The 20626-nt window shown below is 47.8% G+C and overlaps 1 protein-coding gene across 1 annotated transcript; it reads right to left on the bottom strand.

Annotated features, from left to right (window-relative positions):
* Positions 1–4137: 4137 nt before the first annotated feature.
* Positions 4138–8516, bottom strand: GSX2 (GS homeobox 2). The gene is made up of 2 exons (XM_021939149.2): positions 7629–8516; positions 4138–6966 (listed from the first exon to the last, which is right to left on the bottom strand). The coding sequence occupies exons 1-2, from the start codon at positions 8200–8202 to the stop codon at positions 6626–6628; spliced, it is 915 nt and encodes a 304-aa protein (XP_021794841.2). The 5' UTR covers positions 8203–8516; the 3' UTR covers positions 4138–6625.
* Between the last annotated feature and the right edge of the window lie 12110 nt (positions 8517–20626).

The following is a 20626-nucleotide window of genomic DNA, read 5'->3' as shown; positions in this document are numbered from 1 at the left end:
GTCTCAACTCCCTTATCCCGAGTTAAAACTACATGTATGACTTAAGCAACTTATCAGCCTCTAGCCAAACGCATCTTGAAGCCCTGACACTCAAAATCTTAATAATTAATCATTCTTATTAATTAATTAAGGAGGAAAGGAGGAAGGTGGCTGGCTGCTGCTTGACCCCAAACAATCTAAATTAGGGTTTGTGAAGGAGGTCTCCAAAAGCATGCACTCCCTCTCCTTCCTGTTCTTTCTTTTTCACACTCTCAAAAATTTCCATTATAATCCTTCAAGGTCTGGGGCAGGCAGAGCTTCTCACCCTGCTCCATCCCTTCCCAGCAAACTGAGACCATGCTGGCTTCAGCTTCTTGGAGCTGGCTGCCACTCAGGCAGGGAGCTCTTTCCTATCGGGAGCAACTCCCACCTGCCTTTTTTGCTCTGCACCTGCTGTGGGTGGTTTCTCCTTGAACTTCAGAATCCAACTAGTTGCCTAGAATTAGTTTCGCTACGGTGCTCACAGGCTAAATATTACTACATTCTCTCTCTCTCTTTCCCTCTCTCTCTCTCTCTCTCACACACACACACACATACACACACACACACGCACACCACACACAACATCTTCTCTCTCCTCTCTCCCCTTGCCTCCCTCTCGCTAGAGACTTGAGTCCCCATTTGAAATGGTGCAGCTAATACAAAGTCATCAAAGCACTATGGTTCTTGTCTTAAAGTGACAGCCTGCTTTATGAGACTGTTTGAAATACTCCCCTTGCTTTTCAATGTCTCTCTATCCATCTTTGTCTGCTCTTCAGAAAAGGGGACAATATAAAGCCCAGCCTGGCGAGCTCCCCACGCTCAGTCCTGGGCAGTGCCAACCTCCGCCTTTAAGCAGATTGAAATTGTCACTGCTTCATTAATCTGAAACTAGTTACTTTCCTAAGCACATAGCATAGACTTCCGATCTGTTAGGATTCACTTAGGGGAGCCCCTGGGGCCTTCCTGGGTTTGGGATTTAGAAGGCTCAACCAAGATACAGCAAGGGTTCAGGAAAATATAGGGTTCAGCTTGAAGAAAAGCAGTGCCCAGTACCGAAGGGTGGCATTGACATCAGTGTAAGAGAGCACAAAACGCTATTTTCAGAGACAATGGGATGCCCAGGATTTTGGAGGGTACACTTGAGAATAAGTAGTCTGGCTATGGCAACAGACAAGGATATCTACTGCCACATGGAGCAGCACTACAGGTCTCACGGGCCTCAGATTTTTTTTTTTCCCAAACAGAAGAAACTGGAATCCAAATTTCTTTGCAAGTTGGAGTTTTGCTAATCTTTTTTTTTATCTGAGTTCTGATTCAAGTCTGATTCTAAGAGACATCTTTAGGTCCTGTGCTTCTTCGGCCTTTCCCTTAATTCCAGCCTGTGTTGCCCACTCAAGTGCCAGATGTTGGATATAGAAGCCTTGGGTCCTTGTAGAATTTCTATGAGACAAGTTGCCCCTTTTCTTCATACCCCCACCATTAACAAAAGACAATACAAAGGATTCTATTACTTTTGATATTTCTAGCTGCCTTAGAATAGCAAGTTTTTGGGTTCTATTCTATGTAGTTTAGGGAAGAGATGTGGGCATTTTTTAAGAGCTCGATTTTCAGTAATGTGAGCCTAAAGATTTATAAAATAGATTTATATTGAATTATGTTAATAGACGCCTAATAAATGCACCATTTAATTGCATGGAAAAAAATGTTCCCTTTTAAAAGGTCTGTCACCTTAACAGGTACATTCAAAGATTCCCTGTGAATAATGAAAATAGGAACAATTGCTTTGATGCACTGAGCTGCATTCATCTTCTAGGACAGCTTTGGGCTGTGTTTGGAGAAGATGGGAGGAGCTCTTTTGAAAGGAGTGATTGCTCCTTTAAACCCTATTTCCTCTAGCAAATAGGTTCTATTGGAGTGTCATTCTCCCCTCTCTCACACCCGTAAGGCTGCCCCAGAGCTCTTCTCCATGTCTCCCCTCCATGTTCAGATTGTTTTTCTTCCCCACAACCCAACACTGAGTACCTCCCCATCTCCCTCAAAGAAATCTCTCAAGGAGTGCCATTAAAAGCAAGTGGAACCTGCAGGAAAGGTATAAGTGGGAAGCAAAAAGAAAAAGAAAGGCCAGGGGCGGTGGCTCACGCCGGTAATCCCAGCACTTTGGGAGGCCGAGGTGGGAGGATCATGAGGTCAGGAGATCGAGACCATCCTGGCTAACACAGTGAAACCCCATCTCCACTAAAAATACAAAAAATTAGCCAGGCGTGGTGGCGAGTGCCTGTAGTCCCAGCTACTCAGGAGGCTGAGGCAGGAGAATGGCGTGAACCCGGGAGGCAGAGCTTGCAGTGAGCTGAGATCGCGCCACTGCACTCCAGCCTGGGAGAAGAGTGAGATTCCATCTCGGGGGGGGGGAAAAAAAAAAAAAACCCTGGTTAAAAATTACTCTTTTCCATCTACATCACTACCATCAATGGACCCTTTCTGTCTCTCTCACACACACACGTGCCTTATGCATGCACACACTACACACATGCACATACAAACACCCTGGTGCCTCTGTGACCGCTTTTAGTTAGAACCACCGCCTTTCTGGCAATTGTCTGACCACAGTTAGAGTGGGCCAAGCAAACTGCATTTCTAATCTTTACCAGATATAACTGGACAGAATTGGTGGGGCGTTGTGGAGCTGGGGAGGTTAGCAATGAGGAGATGGAGGGGGAGGTCAGATATCAAACACTTCACATCCCCAAGTTTTTGGTCTCTCCTAAAATTATTAGATATGCTTTAGGGGAGTGGGGAAGGGACTTAGCTATGATGACCACTTCAGAATAAGGACCCCGGAGGAAAAGAGGTCTATGGGCACCAGTGTCTCCATCATACGTGCCCACTGACACCCTAAGGATGGCCTACTGGGTCATTTTTCTTTTGACCTAGTTTGCTATCAGTATCAGGCCCTTGGCCTTAGGCATTAGTTGGTGGCTGAGTGGGAGAGTGAAGGGGAAAAGTCTCTGTTCCTCATCTATGCTCTGAATGTCTGGCCTGGGCCAGGGCATATGGGTGAGAGGTCACCCTTCCTGCTCTCCACTCTGCCTTCCACCCCCAGCTCTTTTCCTGTTTAAAGCTAATGTGAGACTTGCTCTCAAAAAGATGGACTCAACCACACTCACAGCTGGTGCTACCCACTGATTTTCTCTTGGTGGAGCAAGTTCCTGCTTTCTAATTCTCATTTTCACTCTCTTTCTTTCCATTCTTCCTTTCTTTCCATGACCTCTCTAAGAGGTCATGCTCCGGGGGGAACAGAGTTCTGTTTCTGTTTTTCAAGTGGGGCATATTGAAAACTAGTATCTAGTGCTTCCCCAGGTGGAGAAATTGTCAAGGGTGACCCCATACATCTTAAACTTTCCTCTTAAATGGGTGTTTGATATCAAGATTATTTAGCTGAGAATGTGAGTTTCTGAGGGTTGGCTTAAATGTTCTTTTTTTTTTTTTTTTTTTTTTTTTTTGAGACGGAGTCTCGCTCTGTTCCCCTGGCTGGAGTGCAGTGGCGCGATCTCGGCTCACTGCAAGCTCCGCCTCCCGGGTTCCTGCCATTCTCCTGCCTCAGCCTCCCAAGTAGCTGGGACTACAGGCGCCCGCCACTGCGCCCGGCTAATTTTTTTGTATTTTTAGTAGAGACGGGGTTTCACCGTGGTCTCGAACTCCTGACCTTGTGATCCGCCCGCCTCGGCCTCCCAAAGTGCTGGGATTACAGGCGTGAGCCACCGCGCCCGGCCGGCTTAAATGTTCTTAAACTAAAGTGAAACTGTTGGTCTTTAGAATCAGACCGACTCCAAAATACCAGAGCATTATTCTGATTTTAAAACTTCAAAAACATCACTGATATTTTTTGAGGAGTGGGGATAGGGGAACATGTAAAACTTGTTCTAGCACAGTGGGAGACCTCATACTCCCTTCTGAAAGTGACCAAAAAAGTCCACTCTACATCGGATGTCCTAGAAGGAAGACCTCCCTGGGAACCTTGAAGAACCTTTTCTTCTATGGAGAGTGTTCCAACATCGAAATAGGTATCGCTCTCCACCCCCACTTTTTTTTTTTTTTTTTTTTTTTTTTTTGGCTCTGGACACAAATACTTTGTTTATTCTCCTTTCCCTAGGGAACTTCCCCAAAGATCGAAGCGAGAGGTGCTGGGGCCATCCAAGGCAGATCCAAACTATCTAACCGGGGTTGGCGCTGCGGCTATCTGCGGCATGGCAGAGCTGGGCCCACCGCACACGGTACCAGGTGTTCCAAGTGCGTGGCTCCTCAGGGCCTGCGAGCCGGGAGCCCAGAGCTGGGCGAAGCTTAAGAACTGTGATCGGGGCTAGTCATGGACATAGGGGAGGGCTAAGCCCGAGCGCGGAGCCCCAGAGGGGCCGGGCTGGGTAGATGGGACAGGGACCAGAGGGGTCTCCCCACAGCCCAGAGGAAGCTTAGCTTTGGGCAAGAGCGCAAAGAGCTGCAGCAGGAGCTCTTTGTGCTTCTTACTTTCCCGGGTGGAAATACTCTGCTTAAACTCCTGTTCTTTGCGCCTGCAAACTCCCTTCCTCCCACCTCTGTTCTCGCGCGCGGAGAGACCTGCTTCTTCGGAAGAAGGAAGACAGGATCTTTTCGAAAGGCAGCCGGCCTACGCCTCCTCCCTTTCGTGGCGGGCAGGGTGAAGAACCCGGAGCTCTGTGTATGAGAGACGGGAGGAAAGAGATTCAGAGGTTTGAGCCTCCCAGGCCGGGCAGTAGTGAGCCGGCTGTCTGGGACCTCTATGCAGGACAGAGCTCAGCCCATTGCACAAAGCCCCTGCAGCTCCCTTGTCAGCCTGACGCAGTGCGGGCCCTCCTCCCTATGTCCCTTGCCGGAACGAAGAGGAATCTTCCTTCTGAGCCTACTCTGTGTGTGTGTGAGTGCTAAAGACAACACTCAGGAAAAACCGTGGCCAATTTTAGAACCCCAGCCGCACCTGGTGAGATTCAGTCCCACCGGCCTCAAGTAAATCAGACCTAAAGCCCTTGTGTATGTGTGTTGTCATTAACTTCTGTGGCTTGAACCTATTGGGTGGCATCTTTATAGAACCTAATCAGAAATTACACTAGTCGAGGATTAGTGGGGCTCAGCTTGCAGGGAATGAGACCTCTTCATTTTCCTGTTTCCAGCTTCTTCACTTCTCTCCCTAAGAAAACAATCCCAGGCTGCACTGAGGAGAGAGCCAGGTTGCCCTGCAGAGGGAAGAGCTAGAATTAATTATCTGGGACCAGGCTTAAAGAAAGTGATTCTGCTAGGCTTTGGGAAGGGGTTGGGGGGAGGGCGGGGACTAGAAGGGAGCCAAATGACTGAACGTTAGGGAGACCAGGAAAAGAAAACCCAAAACTCACAGATCTAAAGGCATCTCTGGGCTGCTTTGAAAAAGTGAGATTATAAATCTTTGAACAGAATACTTCCCGTCCCTGACTTTTTGTTTTCTCGACATTGAGGGAAACCCTCTAATTTTGCTTGCAGCATCATTTTTAAGTTTCCACTGTTTGCTTCTGACCTGTTTGATGGATTGTTTTCTTCCTAAAACTATTCTGACTCTACAAATTCCTTCACATAATTCAAGTTTCGTACTGAGAGAAATGAGGAAGTAGAAAGAAGAAAACAAATACTAGATGGGGGATTTTCACCCTTCCTTGCTAATTAAAGGTTTACCTGTCATTAACTGTCAGTGCCATTCTAAATGGAATGATTTGTCCCATCAACTGTGAGGAGGTTGCCTATTTTCAGGATGGAGAGGCACTACCTGGTAGATGCCATCATGACTAAAGGTGTCTCTTTGGAAAGAGTTTCTGTTACATAGAAAACCTATTGAGCCACAAACTCCCACAGTCAAGAGACCCACATTACCAAGTTCTTACTCAACATTTTCATTGAAGTCCTCAGACAGCTTTTTCCCGTACATGCCTTTCTCTAGACATTGGAGGAGGGGGCAGGAGAAGATAGGGAGAGCAAACACCACAAATGTAAAACTCTGGTTTTTGTTTCATTTATTTAAATAAATATAAATATAAATTTTATATAAAACTATTCACATACAAAGGGACTTCCAGTGACTTAGATTTTAAATTCTCCTCAGGTGAAATTTCAGAAAGCAAGACCTACAGGGTCTAATTTTCTAAATTATTTTCAACTTGGGTATTTTTGTTTGATAACGACAACAGAAAATAATCAATAAACCCTGTATTCTTATCGGGTTCTGAAAGAGAGTAGGGATGGGGAAATGACATGAGCTTTCAAAAACCCCATACAGTGTTAAACTTAAACAAACCCTGTTTTTCCTCTGTTATATGATGAGAATGAGTTGAATTATAAGTTATTTACATTTTTATAAAACAATCTATAACTTCTAATTGGAGCCCCAGATAAACAGGTCAAGAAGGAGACACGAAGGTTCAGGCCCAGCTTGTCCATTCCAGAACATCTAGGTTCGCTTCTTCTCCAGAGGGGACCACTGCAAGGAGCAAGGATTTGGGCCCCTGGGTGCCCCAAGGTTGGCGTTGCCTGGTCTGCCAGGAGCGGGGGATGTGAGGGAGGAGGCTCTTCCTCATAAGGGGGAAATCTCCTTGTCATCGTTGGCAGAGGCCGGCGACAGGGAGTCCTCATCCTCGGAGCGCGCGTAGTGCACCTGGCTCCCGACGCACTTGCAGCCTGCGTGACTGTTCCTCTGCGTGCCCTTCCCCTCCTTCTTGTGCTTCACTCGGCGGTTCTGAAACCAGATTTTCACCTGCTTCTCCGACAGGTTCAGGTAAGTGGCGATTTCGATCCTCCGGAGTCGAGACAGGTACATGTTGGAAGAGAATTCTCTCTCCAGCTCCAGGAGCTGCGTGCTAGTGAACGCCGTCCTCATCCTCTTGCCGTTGGGTACCTGGCTGGCGTCAGAGCCTCCTGCGGACCGGCGAAGAGAGGGTCGAGAGGTAAGGCTCGGGCAAGGCGCTCCCACCCCACGTGCTAACCAGAAAGCATTTCAGGGACCCATTCAGGGAAGCCCAGCCGAACATTTGTATCTCTTTCCCATTTCAAGGCACGTGGTTGCTTAACGGGGAAGAAGAGAGACGTGCAAAGCAAATAAAGGTCTTCGATGCACAGGACGCGAAGTCACAGGATTAAAGAGGGATAGGGGCTTGCACTATCTGATCGTCTCTCTGAGCCTAGCGGAGAAGCGCGCAGGCTTGGCCAAAAACGTAAAAACGCTTTAGCCAGCCCCGACGCGGGGATGCCACACGGGTTCAAATACACCCACCCCAAACCCCAAGCAGTTAACCTCCAGTTTCTCCGGGGTGACATTCGAAGTCCCTAAGGCCCCAATACTAATAAGGCAATACTCGAGCACCTAGTACTAGGAGTAAAACGCACCAGGCTGAGTGGAGAAGCTGGCAAACTAACTTCCACCTTCGTGGAACCTCTGTGGCCGACTCTACAGTTACACTAAAAGCCCCTCCTCCCTCTTCACCCTGTCCTCGGGCTCCCACTTCCTCCACTGGAGGTGGAAAGTTTGCCCCAGGAGCGCGAAAGCCGTGGAGCACAGGTGCCCCAAGACCCCGCCCTACCCATGGTGAGGCAGTGGAATCTCCGCGGGTCCGCCACGTTGTAGGTGGTGGCGGCGCAGACAGGTGCATGATGTTGCGGGTGCCCCAAGGCCGCCGCGGCGGCTGCCGCCGCTGCTGCTGCTGCCGCCGCCGCGGCCGAGCCAGGCTGCTGGGGCTGATGGTGGTGATGGTGGTGCTGCGGCGGGTGGTGGTGATGGTGCGCATGGTTCACCCGCGGGCAAAACTGCGCGTCCCCAGGAGCCGAAGAGAACTGGCTCTTAAGCAGAGGCAGTGCCCCTGTGGCCCCCGCCACCCCACTGCCTCCGGCCGCGGTAACCCCGGCCCCTGCGCTCCCGCTGCCGGCGCCCACAGACCCCCGAGAGGTGTGCAGGTGCGAAGTGACGCAGAGAGGGCACACGCAGAACGCGCCGCTCTTGCGGGACGGGCAGCCGGGGCCGGACACGGACATCACCAACGGGGACGGCATGCCAAGCGGGATGAAGAAATCCGGCCCGGGATGCGGTTCAGGCAGCGAGGGCGCAGGCCGTGAGGAGTCCTTGATGATGAGCGAGTCGACATAGAAGGAACGCGACATGTCGAGAGGGGTTGGTGGCTGGAAGCCCCGGCGGGTCGCGGCGACCCCTCTCCTCTAGTGTTCTAAGCTCTGCCCTGGAAGCCGGGCACACACGGGCAGTGAAGCCCTTGGGGACGCAGAGGTGTTGGCGTCTGGGCTGGGAACAAAGGGGTCCCCGGAGAGGGTTGGTCCTCACGTCCCCCGCCCGGCGCCCCGGCTCGGGTATTTTATAGCCCCCCACCCCGGCACGTGATGCTGCGGAATACCGCTCGGCTCAGGCTCCTCGGCAGCTCCCCACCCTCGGGATAGGCTGCCCGAGTCACAACAGAAGCCGCGAGGAGGGGCGGGCGCGCGGCGGGGAAGAACTCGGGGGAGGGGGATGGGGGAGACTTTGCAAAGTGTAGGTTTTGTTAATTTCCCGGGGAGGCCGGCCTCCTCCCCCTCTTTCTCCACGCTTTACCGAGAAATCACAGCGCTGCATCCTCCATCCCACCCCCTCTCGCTACTCTGGCCCCAGCCCAACTCTTACCCACGCCCCGCCGCAGAGCGTACCAGGTGGGGACTTGGAGGCCTTTTTAATAGGAATGCTCGGTGTTCCCAGCTCCTCTGTGGTAGGGGTGGCTGCGGCGCGGTGAAGTGTGAGGCCTGCGGTTTGGAGCAGGATTGTGCGGGCGGCGGACTGGCAGTCTTCCAGTCCCTGAGCGCAGCTCTGGCCACGGTTACACCTATCCCTGTCCACAGCTTTTGGACTTGGCAGAGGTCATTCAGGTGGTTGGTTCAGGACAGTCCGGCGCAGAACAGTGAGGCCTCCCAGCTAAGAAGCCGTCAAGCTTTTCACGCTGATGTTGGACAAGGTCTAAAGTGGCTTTGTACTTGGGGCCCTCCTGGGGCCACTCAGACCAACGACCCTTCCTTGTTTCCCTTTCTGATCGGCGCCTCCCACTTCCGCAGAGAGAGAAAGAGGGAGAGAGAGAGAGAGAGAGAGAGAGAGAGATGTTGAAGAGTCATCCTTTTCTTTTTCCAAATAGTCAACACCATGGCATTCCAGGGCAGCCCTACAAACTCCATCCTGAAGATTTTGGAGGGAGGACCTCAAACACCAAGCCCTCTTAAAGACGGAGCAGGGATTAGATAGACCTTCGCTCTGGGTCTGAGGATTTCCTGTCCCCTCATTTTTACCAATCTTGGGCAACTTAGCAAGGCTAACCAGGAAGCACTCTTTCCTCTGCATCCTAAGAACCTAAAAAGGATGAAGAGAATTCAGCCACCCAGGGAATCTTGCCTCTGATTGGCAGAAGAGGCTTTGTAAGGGAAATCTCTTTGGTCCATGGAAGTTTTGCGAACCCCTCACTACCTGAGAAGGGGTGGCTGCCAAGCTATTGGGACTATTAATCTTTGGAGAAGGCAAGGCAGCAGAGGTGGCCATTTTCTCTCTTCATTTCCCCCTGCAGAAAATCTGGTTGGGGCCATGAGGTTGGGCAATAGCTACAAGTCTGATCCTTTTTCCAGAACAGCTAACTTCAATCCTGAGTTCATGATGGTGCTAAGAAACTTAGAGACAGGACTCCCTCCACCTGAGAGAACAAGGTGCCCAAATCCAGGAGAGTGCTAGCTAGAGGCACGGCTGTGTCTTTCCATCCTCTGTCTTCCCCTCTCCATCTCTGTGATGGTCTCTCTTGCCTGCTAGAGAAGTGTAATTGGGTTGTAGGGATGCCCCGCTCTGGGGAGCCCAGGATTTATGGATGGCAATTAAAGTTTTATGAATTGCAGCTGAGGCTGGTTATTGAGCTATTTGAATGTGATTAGAATTCAATTAGAAAGCGGTTAGTGGACGGTGGGTCTCTGGAGTGTAAACAGACAGCTATTCCAGAAATGTGCTAATCCAACATCTTGTGACAACAATTAAGGAGTCTCAGGGCTTAACAGGGGGCAGCTCAGCTGTAACTACTTTTGTACCACAAGGTTTGCAGACACTCAGGCTCACCCCAGCCCACTATTGTTCATGACTGGAGGATCTAGGCAATCCCTGACATCATTTCAGCCCCAGGAAGAAGGCTTGGAGCCCACTGATGGAGACTGGCAATAAAAAAAAAAGTACCCTGCTGAATAGCAGGATATTTTTTACAGACCTAAACTGTCCAAATAGATGACTCGATTTCCCCTATTCACTTTGCAACTATACATGCATATATAGATATAGATATAGATACTCTTTAAGAATAATAGCTTTTTCTCTTTTCCTCCTCTGGGTTAGGTACCAGGTTTTCCATGGTCTGTTTTGGGCTGATGATTTGAGTCACAAAGTTCCCAGCGGTTTGGGGTGTGCTCAGTGGAAGAGCTCCTTTGCTAAACTCCTGGAAATCGCACCCTTGTGCAGACCATTTTACTTTAGAGAATCTTAACTATGCAAGAGGCTTGTGCATCTTATTCAATTTGTGTCTTACTATGGAAACTTTCATTTTTCAGTGCCAAGGAATTTTGAAAAATGTGAGGGGCTCATGGGGTTTCCTAAGGGCTTCAAGGGGAGCAGTGGTTTCAGACCAGGCTAAGGCTGAAAGCAAGACCATGTCTGAAAAACTTGCCCCTTAGGGTACTTGGTTAATTGCTTCAGCCCACCAAGAGCAAGTATACTGGAATCCTATTTCTTGCATAGTCTCTGTCCACTCTGACTCATTTCGCTAGTTCTCTTTGGATCTCAGTGTCTGCCAGTCTCTCTCCCTCCTCCTTTTCTGAGTCCAGCCCCCACCTGGCCCTACTTGCCTATCCCCTCCTCAAAGGAAGCCTACCCTCCATGCCCCCAGGGCAGCACGGCCCCCCAACCACCCATCCACTGGCCCTGCCCAGCCCTACCATTCCCCAGAGTGCAGTGCCCTGAACCAGCAGGAGACCCCAAGTTCAGCTTTCTTTTCCTGAAAGGGAGCAGACAGACCGTTGGCGTGTGCCCATGGTGCCTGAGCCGCCACACAATTTTATTTCTCAGTGATTCTGTCTGATAAAATTTCATCGTCCATTAAGTAATCCCTAAAATGAGAGCTCTTATGAGCCTATAATGAGCTCTAATTGCCACGACTCCGGGAGCCACGTGGAAGGATTTATTTGGTATTAAGCAGTTGGGTACAGAGTACAGGCTGTTACCTAAGCCATTACTTTCATAATTCAAGGAGAAAATTAGTTCTTTTAAAGGAAGGGGGAAATCTTTTTTTATCTCCCTCTTGCTCGGGACGATAGTGGATGGTTTTGTCTTCCTTGAGTGCAAGACAGTGTCACATATGTAATGGTAACAAAATTGTTCTTTGTACTTCCTTCTGGCCAGGGCTCTCCACCCTTACCCTCAACTTAGAAAAAAAATCAAAGCTGTTCTAGAAAGAACGGCAGAGGCATGGCCTTCTTGTCTCTGGATTCTCCACCCTGAGCCTGGGTGAGCAGTTTCCTTTCAGCCCAACCTTGAGATTTGAATTCTTAGTTCCAGCTTTCAAAAGGTCTCCAGTACTTCTTCCCAGCTCTGCGATGGCACCTGACCTGAACCCTACACTCCTGTCTCACTTCTCTTTCTTCCTGTTTCCTTTCAGGGGCAAAGTCAGGGAAAGTAAAGGGCGGGGACTTAGCGTTGCTTATTCAACAGGCCCCAGAGTTCTGACCCGTTCCAGTGCTTAGCTGTTTTTTTCAGGCTGTAACTCCCACTTTGCCCCTCCCTCTGTGTCCTCCAAAATCCTCCCTCCCTTTCATCCCCAGTCTTTTTTTCTCTTAGTTTCAGCATTTGCCCACATGGTTCTCCAGCTCCAAATGGAGGCTGCAGGCTGGGCGGGACAGCCCGGGAGTTGGCGGGGCCGCCTCGGATTTATTTGCTCCTCTTACATTGATTTCATATTAGTTTCCAAAGCGATGAATGATCTCAAAGCTGGGTTTTGTTAGCCGAACACAAACAGGAGACAGGACTTACTTGCCCCCAGCTCCCTTTAATGAGGTCATTATCAAAGCGTGAACAAGTCTATGAATGTTTTATTGAAAGTGCATCGTTAACTTGTATCCATCCTTTTCTCCGAGTGGCATTGTGATATTGCTGTCTGTGGCACATCTTACCCGATATAGCCCGAGATTTCCCCATTCTCTGTAACCAGGCAACCCTTTCTGAATACCCAAAAATTGAAAAGAACCGCTTAGTCTTCAAGAAAGTCCTCAATAATAGTGGAAAAGAACAAAGATCCAGGAGACAACAAAATGCCACAGGGGTGACTTTTCATGAGCAATTATCTCTCATTAATCAGAAGAACAGCTGCAATATTAATTTTCTCTCTTTCTTCCTCTCTTTTCACAGTCCCCAACATTTGAATAATCATAAATTTTGATTTTATGAAGGAGTCACATTTTCAGGGGCTGGAGGAAAGCAGCTACCTAGGTGAAGACAAGGAGAAAATGCTCTCATTTTATTTTATTTTTTGTTTGGGTAAAGCTGCCAACAAAGCAACATGGAAAAAATAAAAATAAGGAATGCCAGAGAAAATGCCCCCCCTTTCTTCTTCTAGATAGCTGTTGAGAATAAGGACTCTTTTCTCCCCCACCCTCCCCTCACAACTACCCCTCCTTTCTTTCCTCCCCCCACCCAGACCCATTCCCCAGTTTTGCTCTGAGCAGGGCGGAGGGAAATGTCCCCGGCGACTGGCGTGGGAGTTTCAGCCCGGTTTCTGCCCGTTTAACTTGCAAACGTGAAGCCAAGCGTTGTGGATCTGACCAAAGAGACACTCTTTGGGCGTAACTTGCATTGTGGCCATCAAAAGCCCGCCAGCCTTGGATGAACTGAGACGTGTATTCAGCAGAAATGGGGCGCTCGCTCTCCTTTCAGGCTCTGGAGAGGCAATTGTTCACAGGATGTGTAGCCAGGGTGGAAAACGTGGGTCCCCCGATAAGGCTATAACCTGCAAACGAGCTTGGGGGAGTTAAAAGAATCTCATTAAAGCTCCGGCTGCAATTAGCAAATACACACTCATAGAGAACTCAAGCTCCTCTTGAAAAGCTGTGGGTCAAGATGAAAGAGGGCAGTTGAGAGCTAGTCCCCACATTCTTGCACTGCTTGAGTGATGGGGGGCTCAGGAGCCAGGCTATTCCTTCAGCTGCCCCAATGTTGTTAGTTTTAATGCAAGGCCAGGGAAGGCCTTTCTAGAGGGAGGGCAGGCTGTGGGCCCTGTGCTCATGCACCACCAAAAATAATCTTGCTTCTCCCTGGTGTTTATTCAGAACGGATGGGCTTTTGAGAAACCTGAATTCGCCTTTGTGCTCACCACAGTTGCAAGAGTTCAATTCGGCCCTGAGAAGAAGGGGCGGGGCGGGGGGGTGGGGAGTGGTAGGGGAGGTCTTCTGAGAAATAAGTGAGGGGTTTGGCTTAGAATTTCAGGAACAACCCAGTCGGAAAAAGTGTTGATGGCGCTTAATGCCTGCCACACAGCCCCTCTGCTCCCCACTTCACTTTAATTAATATTCGCCCACCCCCAAATCCTCAAGCTGAACAAGGCATCCCTCTCCCACCCTCAGAGCTCTCCTCTGTCATCAGAATAAAATTTATTGAGTGCCTACTCTGTGCCCAGCGTGTGCTAGGCACTGCAGGGAGCAGGCCTGAAAAGGCCAAGACAGTATCCAATAGAATATTGTTTCATTTTAGTAACAATGACCTGAGGTGGGGAACAATTATCCGGATAATTGAAGCAAATGCTTCACCTCCCTCCCTCCCTCTCCAGTTCTCCGGGCACTTACTATTTTTTACTACCCTATTCAGAGATGTGGTTTTTGTATTGGAGGGCGGGCGGGGGAGGCAGGGAGTGTGTAAGAGAAGGGTTGAATTATTCACATGCATACCAATTCCCCATTTCCCTTGGTCTAAGTTTTCTAAAAGCTTGGAGCCAAAATAGCTGCTTAGTTATGGGAACAAAGACTTAACAACAAAGAAAAGTCACTAAAATAAGAGCCATCCTTTATAATTTTTAGGAGTTCAGCCCTTCTGGTTTTTGATCTTGGTTATCTACAAAAATCACTTGGAGGGCTTTATAAAAATACTGATTACCTAAGAGATTTCGATTTAATGATGTGAGGCTGGAACACGGCCGGGTGGAGGTGAAAGGAGAGACAGGAGACAACCAGAAATCTGCATGCGGTTCTGATGTAGTTGAGAAATAAACGATAAATCCTGCCCACTACGCCCTCCTATCATGGAATCTGAAGAGAGCAATTTAACTTCTTTGAGCCTTATCTGGTCATCTGATAGTTGGAAAGTGTATATTGAGCGCCTACTATATACCCCAGGCTGCGCGCCAGGAAATTCAGTAGCACAAGACCCGCACCCGGGGAGTTTCCAGGTTAAGCAAGTCAACAAATTAACTCGGAGCTGGTGAGTTAAAAAGGTCGTGTGAATATGAAAGAAAAGCTCAGGGGGCTCTGGGTGATGATAAAACCGAATCTTGAAGTGACATTTAAACGGAGACCTACAAGATGTACGGGTGTTGGCCTGGGAAAGAGGGATGGGGAATGCGTTCCGGGCCACCGAAGGGTGTTCAAGGGAGCCTCGGAGAGTTTTTCTTGGTTAATTGCAAAAACTGAAAGGAGACCAAGGAAAGTGGAGAAAGAATTTCAGTTTCTGCATCTGTAAAATAGAGAAAATGCCGCCGTCTTCGAGTTTTTTGTGAGGAATTAAGGACTGCCTAACACCGGGCCTGGTGCCTGGTAAGGCTCGTGGCTTCTCTTGTTGGTTTTTTTATTATCAGGGACCTGCAGCTCCATGGGCTCTTGAAGCTTGTAAATTACGTATCAGAGTCCCTGGGCTTGGCAACCAGGAGCCAAGAAACCGCTGCACAATCATCTGTCCGTCCCCCCGCGCCTTTTCCGGGCCGAGTGTTGCTCTCTAAGGCTCCTCCACAGCTTGGCGCTCACACCCTGAAGGCACCCAGTGTGGGGTTTTTCTAGCCTTTGGTTTCTGGACATACCTGCGTTCAGCAGCTACATTAACCTCGCCTGCTAGGGGAACCTCGCTACTCCTTGCCCGCATCAAAGGCTCTGGCTTCTTGGCCGCCCCACTTGGGACTGTGCTCTACATTTCAAAACGTTCCTATGATGGTAGAAACCTCCCAGCTTTGCTGCACACCGACCTGCTTTGCATAGGAGGAATACAGTCGCCATTCGAGTATATGACAATACTCGTAGCTACATTTTTTCCGAGCTCTCACTATGTGGCAGTTCCTGGACCAAGAGCCTTGCCTGCTTGACCTCATTTAATCCGCACAACAGCCCTCCCAGATAAAATGCCATTATTTTCTCCGAATTATGTTTGCGGAGAACCCTATTTGACCTATTGAAGTTCAAAGACTAAACCAAGGTCACACAGCTAGTGATGGCAGAGCGTCTTAGGCACTAAGCAATACTAACCACCTAATAACACCTAGCATTTATTGAACACCTACTCTATGCCTGGCAGTGGGTTAAGACTTTAATGCTTCCTTTCTTTCTCACAGCAACCCTGTGAGGTAGGTGCTTTTATTACTTCCTTATTTGTTGGCTGTCCATTTGTTAGTGTGGTTTTCCTATATATTAAAAGTTTCTGATGGCCAGTCCAATGTGGCCCATATGACAGAAAGGGCACGGACTGAAATTAGAATGAGGACAGGGAACATGATTGTTTTTATTCAACTGTGCCCAGAACACAGTAACCGCTGAAAAACATTCGGAGTGGATGAAATCAGTATTTTATTATTTAATTCAAAAGCCCTCATCATAATCAATCCATGTGCTTGTTGACTGCAAACTGCTCCTGGGCAGAAACTGGGTCTGTTTTATATATTCACCAGTGTATGCCAAACGTCCAGCCCAGAGGTAACATATATTAGGATGGCAATTAATATTTGTTGAATGAATGATTCCTTATTTCAGATAGGAAACGGAGGCTCTGAAACACGGTAACCTGGCCAAGGTCACATAGCAAGTGGCAGAGGGAGAATTCCAACCATAGTTTCTAACGCTGAGTCCCTTTTTCAGCCTCCTGAGCTGTGTCCCCGGGGCATAGGGACAGGGCGCGGGAACCCGGTGCTGCGCGGCCAGGGACGGTCGTAAGTCCGTCCTCACTTGCCCCGGTCCCACACCCGGGCGAGGCCAAGGGAGGCAGAAGAAATGAGAGGCTGGAGAAGGCGCTCCGAGGAAGAGGGTAAACAGGTTCTGGGGCTGCGCAAGGCGCTCTCTGAGCGACAGCTCTACCAGGCGCTCTTGCTCCCACGGCTCTAGAACCGCAACCTACTCCTTTCCTCCAGTCTCGGTCTCCCTGGGTCTCCGCCACTCTCTCTTCCTGGCTAACTTATTTCTCACTGGGTAACCAAGGAAATCTAAGCTATCGCACTGACCCCACAGCCTCAAAACAAGCCCATCTGCAAAGGCCACCAAACACCAAACACCCGCGCCCACACCCGGCACAGCGTACTCTCCGCAACGGATGCGCATGCGCGAATGAGGCGGCCGAGTTCGCGTGTGAGTCTGTGCGCATGCCTGAGTGTAACTGGGTAGGGTGTCCTTGAGTGTGTCTGAGCGCAAGCGCGTGTAAAGAGCGAAGGAGAGGTGGGGGCGAGTGTGCATGAGCGCGAGCATGAGTGTGCTGTCGAGAATGAGATTAAGGTACGTGGGCGTGATGGCGTGTGAAGAGGTGAAAAATGAATTAGAATGAGGGCAGGGAATGAGATTTTCTTTTTTTATTTTTAAATTATTTCAATAGTTTTTTGGGGGAACAGGTGGTGTTAGGTTACATGGATAGGTTTTTAGTAGTGATTTCTGAGATTTTGGTGCACCCATCACCCGACTAGTGTGCACTGTACCCAATGTGTGGTCTTTGATCCCTGTGCGCGTAGCTGTGTGAGTGAAGCGTGTGTTTGGGAGCATGGGTGTGTGTGAATATATGAGTGTGTGAATGTGAGACTGTGAGGAATACGAGAAACTGGGCGTGTGCACAGGGTGAGTGGGGTGTGAATGAGAGTGTGAGAACGTGCGTAGTGAGATGCGTGTGCCTGGCCTCTCGAGCCCCGCCTCCCGGCTAGGAACGCCTTCCTCTCGGTGAGGTGCGCAGTGGGCGCAGACCCGCTCTGCTGGTATTGGAGCCTGGCGTGGGCTGGGGCTTGAAACTGTCGTCACTCAGCGAGCCAGAAAGGAGTGGGCGGGAGTGTCTGGGGAGTGCGCTGTCTCCCCATATAGAAGCCTGGACACGCTAAGTAGGAGGGGCTCTGGGAGTATTGCCTCGATGTCCTCCCTTTCACCTGCCCCTAGTATTGCTTACCCACCTGTGGATCATCTTTATGTTCATGAACTCAGGGAGCATCCATAGTGTGCCTATGGTATGCCAGGCTCTACTTGGGCTTGGGAAACCATGAGAACAAGATAGCTTAGATCTCATTCGTTTTGGAACTTCCACAGGGCCTTTTATTAATGTGTAACCAGCTTGCAAAATGCCAGTCATACACAAGTTTTGGCGCCTCTCTCCTCAAGCAGAGGGGCATGGAGATTATGAGACAATGACGGTAATAAGACGATGCATTGAAATCAGTGCAATCCATTTCATCTCCAACCCAACCTCACTCTTTAACTGCACCACTGAGCTTGGGATTGGGTTTAGGAGGTCCTGGATGTGAATCCACCTTCTCTCTGACCATGGAAATAATAATGACCCGCTTCTCACAGGATGGTTGTGAGCATTAAATGAGTTAAGTCATGACATCTCTTGGAACAATGCCTTGCACATACTTAGCACTCAGTATACAAACTACGATGATGTTGATGTGTGATGACGTTCCCTGAGTCTGATGGAATGTTGTGAGGAAAGGAGGAGGATGTGTTTGTGAGCTACAAAGTTTAAGGGATTATTTCTGGATTTAAATTAAATTAGGCCAAAATTAAATTAGGTTAAAAATTAAATTAGGCCAAAATTAAATTAGGCAAAAATTACAAAAATTAGCCAGCATGGTGGTACACACCTGTAGCCCCAGCTACTTGGGAGGCTGAGACAGGAGACTTCTTGAACCTGAGAGGTGGAGGTTGCAGTGAGCCGAGATTGCACTACTGCACTTCAGCCTGGGCCACAGAGCGAAACTTCATCTAAAAAAAAAAAATACATACGTATATAATAAATTAATTAAATTGTGTATAATTTATACAGATTGAGTATCCTTTATCAGAAATGCTGGGGACCAGATGTGTCTGAAGATTTTGGATTTTTTATGGTTTTGGAATATTTGCATGTATGTAATGAGATATCTTGGAAGGGGACCCAACTCTAAACACAACATTCATTTATATTTCATACACAGCTTATTCAGTGTACATAGCCTAAAGGTTTTTGATACAATATTTTAAATAATTTTTTGCATGAAGCAATATGTTTTAAGTACTTGTATGTGGAATTTTCCACTTGTGATATCATGTTGGTGCTCAAAAAGTTGCAAATTTTGAATACTCAGCCTGTATTACATTCTCCTCTAGCATCTGGCTAGTATTATAGTATCAGATACTCCATCTTTCTCCTTTACTGTGACTTCTTTTCTTCTACCAGTGTTATCAAAAGTGCTGTTACCAAGGGAAATAAAAATGCAGCAAGAACCTATAGGAGCTGAATATTCTTTTAGGCAGCTTTGGAAGCATTTTTAGTCCTGTTAAAATGGAAGGGAGTATTTTCACAGTGGCACAAAATGAATGCTGTAATTTAACCTTGTGAGCAAAATTTCTGATTAAATATGACATAGGAGATATGTTTCCCGATTAGTCATGTACCTACCTGGAACAAAGTATTGTGTAAACAATTGCAACACATGCTTATTTTTATTTTAGAGAAGCTGACTTATTAAAAACATTTTTTGATATTTTGATCAAATATTTTGATCACTATGTATAGTACATATATATATAGTGCATATATATGTGTATATATGGAGCGCAGTGGTGGGATCATAGCTCACTGCAGCCTTGAACTCCTAGGCTCAAGCCAATCACAATATAATTTTGTTTAAAACCAAAAGGAACATTTTTAAAGATTGGATTTCACTATTGAGATGTTTTCCCAAGGAAAAAAAAGTATCAAAAAGAAGGCTTGAAAGATTGGAGAATTGATTGCCGATCTAGGTTCTTGAATTTAACAGCGAGAAAGGAATTCTGTCCTTATGTAACTGACCTATCTCATGTTATAACTAGGGAAACTGAGGTCTCGAGGGATGAAATTGTCTTAGTGGTCAGTCTCTCCTACAGTGACCAAATAGGACCATATCAGCTTTGTTCCTCTACCTCCAGTTTTATACACGTGCAGGAAGATGCCCTGGAAACTAGAAGAGAAGGTACAGGAGTTCCAGGTTTCTGCATTATCCGCAGGTCTCTGTTGCTGGCACCTCCATCTTCTGATGACTCCTGCCCAAATCCTTTTAATCTTCTGTGACTCCTCTCTTGCTCTTTCTCTAATCCTGTACATTTAACCCATCACACAGTCCTGATGGCTTTATCTTCAGATGCAACTGGAAACTGACCACTTCTCCACATTCCAACCACTATCACAGGGGTCCAAGCCATCACCACTGCGTAGTGATGACTGGGTTCATTCTTCCTGTACTTGCCTTTACAATCTGTTCTCAACAGAGCAGCCAGAAGGATCCTTGTGAAATAGAAATCTGATCAGGTCAAATCAAGAACAAAAGGCTCTCCATGATCCCACCATGGCTATCTCTGACTACTCCAACCACTGACCTACTTGGTCCCTCTGTTTTCCTTGCTGGTCTGGCCCTTTCTGGCCTTCCCCTCTGTTGAGAACTTTTCCCCTACAAGCCCACACATGTCTTACTTCCTCACCTTTAGGTCTTTCCTCCAAAGGCACTTTCTTTTTGTTTCTTTTTTCTTTTTTCTTTCTTTTTTTGCTTTGAAATTTAGAAATAAATTTTAAGATCTGAAATGTAATTCCTATTATATTTGTAATTTGTATTCACACACTCATTCACACACACCCATGCTCCCAAACACCTACACGCTTCACTCACACAGCTACGCTGACAGGGATCAAAGACCACACATTGGGTACAGTGCACACTGCTCGGGTGATGGGTGCACCAAAATCTCAGATGAAAGGAATTTGTAATAGGAAATATAATATCAACTTTTCCAGAAAACTGTGGCTTACACAATAATGCATTGCCTCTATTGTGTTACAACGTGCATTAGACTCAAATACAAAAACCATGAAACAAACCACCATCCTTCAACAATTTGAGCAAAGATAGAATATATATGGAGTGCAGTGGTGGGATCATAGCTCATTGCAGCCTTGAACTCCTAGGCTCAAGCCAATCACATATTGTTGATCCTAAGGAACAACATAGATGGATTTGCAGAGGATGGGCTGTTTTACTTCAAGCACCATTAAAAAAAAAAAAAAAAAAAAAAAAAAAAAAAAAGAACA

Source organism: Papio anubis, chromosome 3, assembly GCF_008728515.1.
Source record: "Papio anubis isolate 15944 chromosome 3, Panubis1.0, whole genome shotgun sequence".
Classification (NCBI taxonomy): Eukaryota; Metazoa; Chordata; class Mammalia; order Primates; family Cercopithecidae; genus Papio; species Papio anubis.
This window is presented reverse-complemented; position numbering and strand designations above follow the sequence as displayed.